This window comes from Solanum tuberosum, unplaced genomic scaffold (assembly GCF_000226075.1).
Source record: "Solanum tuberosum cultivar DM 1-3 516 R44 unplaced genomic scaffold, SolTub_3.0 scf00192, whole genome shotgun sequence".
In the NCBI taxonomy this organism is placed as follows: domain Eukaryota; kingdom Viridiplantae; phylum Streptophyta; class Magnoliopsida; order Solanales; family Solanaceae; genus Solanum; species Solanum tuberosum.
In genome coordinates this window covers 532,622-544,519 of record NW_006239115.1, presented here as the reverse complement: position 1 = coordinate 544,519, position 11,898 = coordinate 532,622, and the positions used below count along the sequence as shown (strand labels likewise).

At 33.3% G+C, this 11,898-nt stretch overlaps 1 protein-coding gene across 1 annotated transcript in view; it reads right to left on the bottom strand.

The window, feature by feature from the left end:
* Nucleotides 1–9,403: 9,403 nt before the first annotated feature.
* LOC107062022 (uncharacterized) overlaps nucleotides 9,404–11,898 on the bottom strand; it is a 9,702-nt gene continuing 7,207 nt past the window's right edge. Inside the window, exons 7-9 of the mRNA XM_015312197.1 lie at nucleotides 11,503–11,575; nucleotides 10,983–11,185; nucleotides 9,404–9,988 (exon numbers count right to left, since the gene is read on the bottom strand). Coding sequence (XP_015167683.1) covers nucleotides 9,404–9,988; nucleotides 10,983–11,185; nucleotides 11,503–11,575 — 861 coding nt within the window. The remainder of the gene's footprint in view (nucleotides 9,989–10,982; nucleotides 11,186–11,502; nucleotides 11,576–11,898) is intronic.

The following is an 11,898-nucleotide window of genomic DNA, read 5'->3' as shown; positions in this document are numbered from 1 at the left end:
TTTTTCGTTTTGAATGGATTGTTGTCACTTTTTTCACATTTTAAATGAATCGTTTCTTTTATTTTTGTGTATGGTTAATAACCGAATAACCGAACCAAACCAAACCGAAACCGATAATCACCAAGCCGATAAATGTATATTATATTTGGTTTGGTTTGGTTTTGATAATTTTAAAACCGATTAAGTTGATTTGGTTTTGATTTTGACCAATAACCGATCCAAACCAACCCGTGAACACCCCTAGTCTTAAGGATAGAATAAAGATGAAAACCTAATAGATTGGGATGAACCTATTTTTGATGAAAAAATGGCACGACATCCCATTTTACTAATTGGCAACATATAGCCCTCTATTATTTTTTGAAAATTAAATTTTGCAATTAGTAGCCCACGTATTGGGAAGTTCATTTTTAATTAAATTATATAATTTTAGAAGGTGGCAGCATGGTGTCCTTTTTTATTGGGAAGTGGTTTTTTTCTTTCTTTTTTTCTCTTCTTTTTCCATACACACACGATTCTTTTGAATTGTGTTTTTTTTATTTCTTCTTCTTCTTCTTCTTCTTCTTCTTCATTACTTTGAATAAAAGGTGATTTACTTTCTATTTATTAGTTTTACATATTTGAGTTCTATAAAAATATTCGTCTATAGTGTCTATTTTTTCTCTTCCGCTTTTAAATTTTTTATGGTTTGTTGATGTCTACTCATCAATTTCTCTAACTGTTAGCCTATGTTTGATCCCCCTCTTGTATTGTCGTTCAATTTTTTTGGGGGTTTTAATTTTTGAAATTTAAGGTTACATCTAATTTAGGCAAAAACTTACATAACAATAATTGATTGTAGCTATCAATTGTCATGTTTAAGAAAGTTATCCCTAGGATTATTCATAAAAAAAAAGGATTCTGATTCTAATTTTGTGGATTCTCCATCCACAACTCTAAATTTTAGCCATGTAAGTTCTTCTCGTTATCCGATTCAACTTGTGTGTTTGCTATTGAGCATTTTAAATTTCACGTGCAATCCTCATTTACACACTAAAGAAAGAATCTGGAATGTATACAAATTTTGAGGGAATGAATACATGGATATGTATACATGAATGCAATGCATACATGAAGTTCATGATTAAAAAAAATATTCAATGCAGTTTATACATATTATAAGTGAATGAATACATAAAGTATTTGATTTTTTAAATATGTATGCACTGATTTTTTAATATGTATGCACTGGAGGGGATAACATAGCTATAAATGTGTACTAATACTAAGTGAATGACTACACCATTCTTTTACCTATATACAATCATCAAGTATACAATTGGAAATTTTTTATCAAGTTACGAATAAAAAACATATGAAAATACATAATATACGTTTTTAGGCGATTACGTATTGTATATATAATTTTTTATGTTTCCATTATTTTTGTTGTTTAGTGATGATTGGTTATACGAGGAAAACAAAAAAAAAACTATTAAAATGTCATTTATTAATTTGGGCCATTTTGTGATTATTTTTTAGTTTGTCTATTAAATGCTAATTATTGTTGGGCTATTTATTGCTAATTATGACTATCAGTTATATATATGTGTCATTTCCTCCAATTTGGTCCAATTGAAATTCAATTAGGCCCAATTTTATGGTCTTCTTCTTTCTTAAATTAAATCTTTGAGCTTCTAGTTTAGTAATCAATATAATATAAAGTTTTAGGAAGTAAGAAACTTGAAATAAAGTAATGACATACTATTTTAAACAAGACGACATTAAAGTAATAATAGTAATATTGATAATAAAAATATAATTTTAAAATAGTGAAAATGATAATAAAAAGATGATAATCATAAAAATAATAAAAGTTAAAATAATTATAAAGTATTCGACTTATTAGTAATTTAGAAGCTCAACGAAATAATTTAGAAGAAAGGAAAGACAAAATTTAGTGTCGACACCTAATACACCTAATACACCTAATAGCGCTGATAATGATAGAGTACCAATTATTATTGAAAATAAACCTGAAGATCATTTCAATAAGCAGACCTCAAAAGTCAATTGAATGACAAATAAGATTCTTCGAAATACTAATACCGATCTAATCAGGTCGGAATTTAAGTTTGAAAAATGTAGCAACCTCACGAGGCTGGCATACTTTTAAAATAATTAAAAAACTAAAATCACAAGTGTGGCCTCATGAGGTCGCTATAGTTAATTTAACAATAAAAATATTTTTAAAATATCAACTTCATTAATTCAGTTTTTCCAAATAAACAAAACAAAATAACACGATTGACCTCTTGAGGTTGAATATATTGTTTTCCCCAAAAAATAGATAAATATAAAAAATATAATAAAGTTTTAAACCAGCCAACATCAATGATTTAATGGTAATAAGAAAAAAAATATTAATTAAAATGTCAAAAGTGCTATCAAATGTATTACATGCTCGAGGCCCGTCCGGATATTTCAGAATCCTTGGTACATCTTCATTGTATTTAATATATATATATATATATATAATATTGAAGTTGGTGAAGTTTGTCAGGTTGAAAAAACTTAACATGTGTTTATGGTGATAACAAAGATCAACATATCTAAATTTGTGAACAAAGGGACATGTCACCCACATGATTTGCATAATTAACTTCCAAGCGAGCAATATGTATTATTTAATATATTTTAGCCTTGATGGTTATAAACCAAAAACTTATACAACGTTTATTTTTAATCATTTAATTTTGAGAAAATTGATATTTGTTATAAAATCTAGGGCGATGTATATACAATAGCCTGTATTTCATACTTCAGTCAAGGAAAACTCCTTTGAAAACGTCGGGATATTATATTTATAGCCTCATTATATTGTTACATTGATTGTTCTTTTTGGAAATTAATAAAATCATAAACAAATGTTATAGATAATTTTTATGTGAGATATAATTTACCTACAATATGCACATTTTTACGTATACATAATAAATATAACTTAACATGTCACATTAATATATATATAGTAGCTAGTAAGGAGTTCCTCGTATACGTCAGCGTCGTACATCACGCTTAAACAGACTGCAATGTTATGGTAATTAATTCAAATGAAATCTAATAATGAAATCTCGTAGTATCTTCACAAGATCTCAAATTTGCATTAGAGTTGGTAATGTTTACGTAATATATGGTGATTACAATTTAACGAAGAAAGGGACATTCAAAGATATTTCAGATTGTAGTGAACTTATTTTCTTATATTATATTTCACATGAAGGATGCTATGGAGTTTTTTTTTTTTTTTTTGGCCCTATGGACCATTTTATTATATAATCAAACAAAATCCAAATAATCCAAATCAGGTCCAAAAGTGACCCGACCCAACAATTACAAACAAAAGCAAAAAAACAGCTCTCAGACACTCTTCAAGAAATGTCTGAAAATTTTCTCCTTGTCTCATCCGCTGCCCCTGTAACTCTTCCACCTTGACGCCATAGCCAAGATGAAGATGAGCTTCATTTCCGCCTGTTGCAGCTGCCATGGTGAGTGTATCCCTTTTTCCGTTCTCCTTACTTTTTTTTTTTTTTGCTCCATTTTGCTCTGATTTCAGGTGAATCCAGCCCTCTCCTAAATCGTTGTCTTCCTGCTGCCCAATCTAGTACATAACCTCTCTATTGGACTTGATCTTGTTCTTGTTCTTGTTTTGTAACCCTATATTCATTGCTTAATTTGATCAAGTTTGTTATGATTGAATTTGATGAATATCCTTGACTGTGTGCTTCCTTTGTTTCTTCAATTACTGCTGCTGAACTGCCCTGTATTTTCTCTTATCTTGCGTGTTTCGATCAGAATATTAGGGATTTGTGACTTATCTGCATTCAAAATCTTCCTACAAATGTTGGGAAGCTCTTGAAAATTATTATATATCTGCTTGCCTTCTTGTTCATATGCTCTATTTGCTAATGAATCTCCAAGATAATTTCCTTCCCTGTAAACATGTGTGACCTGAATGTTAAGTAGCTGTTGTACTCTGATAATTGCCTGGTATATATCTGCCATCTCCCATGGAATCTTCCATAATCCTCTCAAAAAGTTCATCATACATAAAGAGTCTGTTTCTAGAATAACATTTTGTAACCCTTTCTCTGTACAAACCTTTAAAGCTTCCCAAATAGCCCTTGCTTCTGCCTCCATATTTGTAGTAACTCCAATAGGTTCTGCTTGAGCATGTTGGGTTTTAGCAAGGTGTGAATGGAAAATAAGAAGAGAAGATGGAAATGTGGGGGAACCAATTTTGGAAGGAAAATGAAAAGTCATTGCAAATTGTAAATAAAAAGTCATTTCTCCCATATTGGTAGAAGAAAGGAAAATTGTTGTCCTTATATTAGGAAACACTTCCTTTAGTTCTTAAAGGGTTAAAGAAGGTACCCCTCGCTCCGTTGTCGTCGTCGCTCGCTCGGCTTCGGCTTGATTGATAATATTTTTGAACAAAATTTATTTAATCAATCTCATTAATTGATTTCCTTTCTCTTATAAATTAATTCATAATGTTAGTTAATTAACAGAATTAATTTTGCGTAACGAAATTTATTTGAAATTTGCGTGAACGGTAAAAACGTTCTGAAGGGACATGTTCCTTTCAAAAAGGCGTTACTTTTCCCAAAAAGACACAACGTTCTGGAATGACACCATTGTCCGAACAAACGCGTTCCTTACTACAAATGGCTATAAATAAGAGGTCTTTTCATTTTTCATTCACTGAAATTTTTTCCTCTCTGCATACATTTTCTTACAAAAATAAATTGTTGATCGACTGAGTCTGTGTGTGCTCTCGTTACTGTTCTTGCGTTCGCTGAAATTATTGAAGTTTGAGGTACCACTACTTCTCTAATAGGTTAATCCGTTTTATCTTGGGAAGAATTAATCTGCAACCTTGGGTACTTGAGGGGATTAAATTTCTTAAGGAAACACAGTGGGTTCTGTGGACTCGAATTTTTATTTCTGTCTGTTTCATCTATTTTCTATTTCTATTTTCCTAACCTTAATACAGGAGGATAACAAGCTTAAGAAATTTAAAAGTTTCTGTATTTGAGGTTTCTAGAGATTAAAACTTTTATGGTTTTCTACTCTGTTTGAATTTTTAAAATTCATTTGATTAACGATTAAAAGAACATAAAAACTTTATCGTTAAATCAGAAACAGGCTGTGTAAGGATTTATTCTTTACTGTTAGTATTTCATATACTAAAATTGTCTGCCGTTTGTGACAGAAAAATGACAAATTCAAGTCAAGTAAATAGTTGGAACAATGAGTGCTGCAACAACACCCTGGTTGCACACATCGTTCAACTGCTGCCCTTGCACCGGCTGAGAAATCTGCAAAATTTTCTGGAGTCGACTTCAAGAGATGGCAGCAAAAGATGTTCTTCTATCTGACTACGCTGAGTCTACAGAGGTTCATTAATGAGAATGTTCATGTTATGTCGGATGAAACTCTGGCTGAAGAACGATTCTTGGTGACAGAAGCATGGACACATTCAGATTTTTTGTGTAAAAATTATATTCTAAGTGGCCTGCAAGATGATTTGTACAATGTGTACAGCAGTGACAAGACCTCAAAAGAACTCTGGGATGCTTTAGAAAAGAAGTACAAAACAGAGGATGCCGGAATGAAGAAGTTCATTGTGACAAAGTTTTTGGATTATAAGATGATAGACAGTAAGACTGTCGTCACCCAAGTTCAAGAACTACAGGTCATAATCCATGATCTTCATGCTGAAGGATTGATTGTGAATGATGTTTTTCAAGTAGCGGCCATTATTGAGAAGTTACCTCCATTGTGGAAGAACTACTTGAAACATAAACGCAAGGAGATGACTGTTGAAGATCTCATGGTAAGACTGAGAATCGAAGAGGATAACAAGGCCGCAGAAAAGAGGTCACGTGGTAATTCAGTAATATCTGGAGTAAACATTGTTGAAGAAGATTCCACAAAATCAAAGAAAAGAAAGTAAGCATATGGTCTAAAAAGCAATCCTCCTAAGAAGAAATTCAATGGAAGCTGCTTCAATTGTGGTAAACGTGGTCATAGGGCTATTGAATGTCGGGGTAGAAGGACAAGAAGAAGGATCAAACAAATTTGGCTGAATCCAAAGAAGAGATGGACGATCTCTGTGCAATGATTTCAGAATGCAACTTAGTTGGAAATCCAAGAGAATAGTGGATAGATTCTGGTGCTTCATGTCATGTTTGTGCCAACAAAGAATTATTTACATCATATACGCCAGCACCTACAGACGAGAAGTTTTTTATGGCAAACTCCGTTGTTGCAAAGGTGGAAGGAACATGCAAGGTCCTCTTAAAGATGACATCGGGCAAGGTGGTGACGTTGAACATGGTCTCATATGTTCCGGAATTGAGAAAGAATTTAGTTTCTATACCAGTTCTGACTAAGAACGGATTCAAATGTGTATTTATTTCTGATAAAGTTGTAGTAAGTAAGAATGAGATGTATGTAAGAAAATTTTACCTCACTGAGGGCCTCTTTAAACTCAATGTAATTGCAGTTGATATGAATAAAAATCCTGCTTCTTCTTACTTGCTTGAGTCTAAATGTTTACGGCATGAACGTTTGGGACACATTACTAACAAAACCTTACGAAAACTGATTAACTTAAATGTTTTGCCTAATTTTGAGTGCAATAAATCAAAATGTCAAGTTTGCGTTGAATCTAAGTATGTTAAACATCCTTATAAATTTGTTGAAAGGAATTCATATCCCTTAGAACTGATTCGCACGGACATCTATGACATGAAGTCAACACCAACACGTGGTAGGAAAAAGTATTTCATAACTTTTATTGATGATTGCACTAAATATTGTTATGTCTATTTGCTAAATGGTAAGGATGAAACAATAGATGCATTTAGGCAATATAAAACTGAAGTTGAAAATCAGTTGGATAAAAAGATCAAAATGATCAGAAGTGATAGAGGTAGAGAATATGAATCTCTATTTGCAAAAATATGTTTGGAAAATGGAATCATCCATCAAACTACTGCACCTTACTCTCCTCAATCTAATGGAATTTCGGAAAGGAAAAATCAAACTTTAAAGGAAATGATGAATGTCTTACTTATCAGTTCAGGTTTACCACAAAACTTGTGGGGGAAGCTATCCTTACATTAAATCGAATACTCAATAGAGTGCCTTACACCAAGACACATGTTATTCCATATGAGAAATGGAAAGGTAGAATACCCAACTTGAAATATTTCAAAGTGTGGGGGTGTCTAGCCACAGTCCAGGTTCCTATACCTATGAGGGTGAAAATAGGGCCTAAGACTGTAGATTGTGTATTCATTGGATATACCACAAATAGTAAGGCATGTCGATTTTTGGTTCATAAGTCCGAACATCCGGATATTTATGACAATACGGTAATGGAATCAAATAATGATAAATTCTTTGAACATATCTATCAGTATAAAACTAGACTTGAGTCATCTTGTAGGGTGTCTAAACGACCTCGAGAAGAACCAAAAGAGAATGAGCCTAATGAAGAGAGTCCAAGGCGCAGTAAACGTCAAAGGACAGCTAATTCATTTGGATATGATTTTGTAACATTCCTTCTTGAAAGTGAGCCTCAAACATTCAAATAAGCTATGTTGTCTAGCGACTCAACCTCTTGGAAGGAGGCTGTCAATAGTAAGATTGAATCAATCTTAAGCAATCATACCTGTGAGTTGGTTGATCTTCCTCCAGGGAAAAAACCATTGGGTTCGAAATGGATCTTCAAAAGGAAGATGAAATATGATGGAACTATTGACAAATATAAAGCAAGACTTGTTGTCAAAGACTTTAGACAGAAAAAAGGTCTTGATTATTTTGACACATACTCGCCAATGACTAGGATTACGTCAATTCAGATGTTAATTGCCCTAGCTTCAGTATATGATCTTGAAATCCATCAAAGGGATGTGAAAACCACCTTCTTAAATGGAGAGCTGGAGGAAGAGATTTACATGGAACAACCTGAGGGCTTCGTAGTTCTCGGTAAAGAAAAGAAAGTATGCAAACTTGTTAAGTCACTTTATGGACTAAAACAAGCACCGAAACAATGACATGCAAAATTTGATCAAACCATGTTGTCAAATGGATTTAAGATCAATGAATGTGATAAATGTGTCTACATTAATGACACTCCAAATCAGGAGGTCATTGCATGTCTATATGTGGATGACATGCTGCTAATGAGCCAAGACATTGCTAATGTAAAACTACTAAGCGTATGCTCGCTAGTAAGTTAGATACGAAAGATTTAGGAGTTGCCGATTTAATATTGGGAAACACTTCCTTTAGTTCTTAAAGGGTTAAGAAGAAGGTACCCGCTCGCACCGTCGCTCTTTCGACTTCGGCTTTGAATTTGGATTTGGATTTGGCAAATGATTGATTGATGATATTTTTGGACAAAATTTATTTAATCAATCTCATTAATTGATTTCCTTTCTCTTATAAATTAATTCAGAATGTTAGTTAATTAACATAATTAATTTTGCGTAACGAAATTAATTTGAAATTCGCGTGTAATGGTAAAAACGTTCTGAAAGGACATGTTCCTTTCGAAAAGGCGTTACTTTTCCCAAAAAGACACAACGTTCTGGAATGACACCATTGTCCGCACATACGCGTTCCTTGTTGCAAATGGCTATAAATAAAAGGTCTTTTTCATTTTTCATTCACTGAAATTTTTTCCTCTCTGCATACATTTTCTTACAAAAATAAATTGCCGATCGACTGAGTCCGTGTGTGCTCTTGTTACTGTTCTTGCGTTCGCTGAAATTATTGAAGTTTGAGGTACCGCTACTTCTCTAATAGGTTAATCCGTTTTATCTTGGGAGGAATTAATTTGCAACCTCGGGTACTTGAGGGGATTAAATTTCTTAAGGAAACACAATGGGTTCTGTGGACTCGAATTTTTATTTCTGTCTGTTTCATTTATTTTCTATTTCTGTTTTGCTAACCTTAATACAGGAGGATAACAAAGCATATATTAGATTTCCTTCACTATTTCTCAAGTAAAACCCATATGTACTCAATCCTGGATTGCCTCTACAAGTCCCATATGTATTACACTTAATAATTGTACCTTCAGGGGGTCTCCAAGCTACTGATTAATAATACAATTTGGGTTTGTACATCCTAAGCATTTGTACTATGGTTGGCCTGGTAATCTTTTCATCCATGGGAACCACATCACAATCAACTGCCGTATTAGTGTTTGAACTTGTAACACCATGTTGTGGAAATTGATGTATCTATCATGTCTTCTGGCATTTCTTCTCTTCCATAGTGTCCACATTATTAATGAGGGTATTGCTCTGCAAACACTCCTCAATTTTGATGGCCCTGTGAGCCTCTAGAATTTAATTATTACTTGTTGTAAGTGCATGTTGTCAATATTGATACCTGCAAAAATAGCAAATTGCTTCCATAGCTTGTTGGCTGTGGGAGAAGTTAGTAATAAATGGCACATGGTTTCCTCTTCATAAGTGTCACAACTATGACATCTAGAGACAGATGTAATTTTCATCCTTTTCAGATTATCATCAGTTGATATTCTCCTCCTCCATACTCTCCAATAAAAGAAGTTTATCTTAAAAGAAACTCTCTTTATCCACATTAATTCATAGCACTGTGTAGGCTCATCTCTTTTCCTCACAAGTTCCCAAACTGATTTAACATAAAAAACTTCTTTAGTGTTGGCCATCCACCATGGTTTATCATCCTTTCTTCCTTCTGTTGGAGGTTTGATTGTTTCCACAATATGTTTTATCATCTCCTCTGATAATTTGCTCCTGAGCTTAGGAATATCCCAGTTTCCTTGGTTGATGAATTCTCTAACCTCAATTTCCTCTTCCTCTGCATGATTCCCTTCTATGTAATAAAGTGCACCTTGCTTAGTCCAATTGTCAAACCAGAAGTTTGAGTTTCCAGTAAGAACCTGCCACCAGATTTGATGTTCACCTTCCACCCTTACCAAAATCATTTTTCTCCAAATACGAGAATCTCTTCGACCCTACACTAGGATATGATGTAACTTTTTACAATATTTATTCCATATATAAGCACTTTATAGATATGTGCTCACCTTGAAAATCAACCAAAGCTTTGCTACCAAAGCTTTTGATACATCCTATATAGATCTAAAGCTCAAACCCCTTTCCTTCTTGGGCAGACACATCTTATCCCATGAAACCCAATGTTTGTTTTTAGCACCAGTGGTATTTACCCAATAGAACTTAGCAAAGATACTATGAAGCTGATTAATAACACTGACTGGTGGATTCATAGCTGAAAGTAGGTATATAGACATTGATTGAAGCACATGAGATATCAGTATATACTTCCCACCAAAAGTCAAATCTATTCTGTCAAGAGTTGATCCTCTTCATCACCTTTTTCACTAAATCTTCAAAATGAGCCTTATTCTTTCTCCCATAGAAAACAGGACATCATTCTCATAGAAGTAGATTTTCCTGAGAAAAATAAAATGGTATCATAGGCATATGATAAATGATTCACTTCAGAACTCCATTTTGGAAAATCATATCCTTTGAAATTAGTATTCTCAAACAACATGTTTAAGTTTCTGGATAAAATTTCAGCTCCAGTAATGAATAAAGTTGGAGAAATAGGATCTCCTTGTTTGAGACCCCTTGAAGACTTGAAAAATCCAAAAAGACTGTCCATTCAAAAGGACAAAGTACCAGTTGTTAGATAATAGTCTCCATATCATATCTATAATCAATTCTGCAAACCCAAACTTCCTTAACACTTTGGTAAGGCAAATACATGTTACTCTATCATAAGCCTTAGCCATGTCAAGCTTAACTACCACATTATGCAACTTCTTTCTTTTCTTTATATCTCTTATTATCTCCTATAGCAACACATTTTTAGTAATACTTCTTCGCACTTTATAGAGATGTGCTCACCTTGAAAATCCACCAAAGCTTTGCTACCAAAGCTTTTGATACATCCTGTATAGATCTGAAGCTCAAACCCCTTTCATTCGTGAGCAGACACATCTTATCCCATGAGACCCAATATATGTTTTTAGCACCACTGGTATTTACCCAATAGAACTTAGCAAAGATACTATGAAGCTGATTAATAACACTGACTGGTGGATTCATAGCTGAAAGTAGGTATATAGACATTGATTGAAGCACATGAGATATCAGTATATACTTCCCACCAAAAGTCAAACCTATTTTGTCAAGAGTTAATCCTCTTCATCACCTTTTTCACTAAATCTTCAAAATGAGCCTTATTCTTTCTCCCATAGAAAACAGGACATCATTCTCATAGAAGTAGATTGTCCTGAGAAAAATAAGATGGTATCATCTGCATATGATAAATGATTCACTTCAGAACTCCATTTTGGAAAATCAAATCCTTTGAAATTAGTATTCTCAAACAACATGTTTAAGTTTCTGGATAAAATTTAAGCACCAGTAATGAATAAAGTTGGAGAAATAGGATCTCCCTGTTTGAGACCCCTTGAAGACTTGAAAAATCCAAAAGACTGTCCATTCAAAAGGACAGAGTACCAGTTGTTAGATAATAGTCTCCATATCATAAATATAATCAATTCCTCAAATCCAAACTTCCTTACTACTTTAATAAGGCAAATACATGTTACTCTATCATAAGCCTTAGCCATGTCAAGCTTAACTACCACATTATGCAACTTCTTTCTTTTGTTTATGTTTCTTATTATCTCCTATAGCAATACATTTTTAGTAATACTTCTTCGCACTTTTTAGGGATGTGTTCACCTTGAAAATACACCAAAGATTTTGATACATCTTGTATAGATCTGAAGCTCAAACCCCTTTCCTTCGTGGG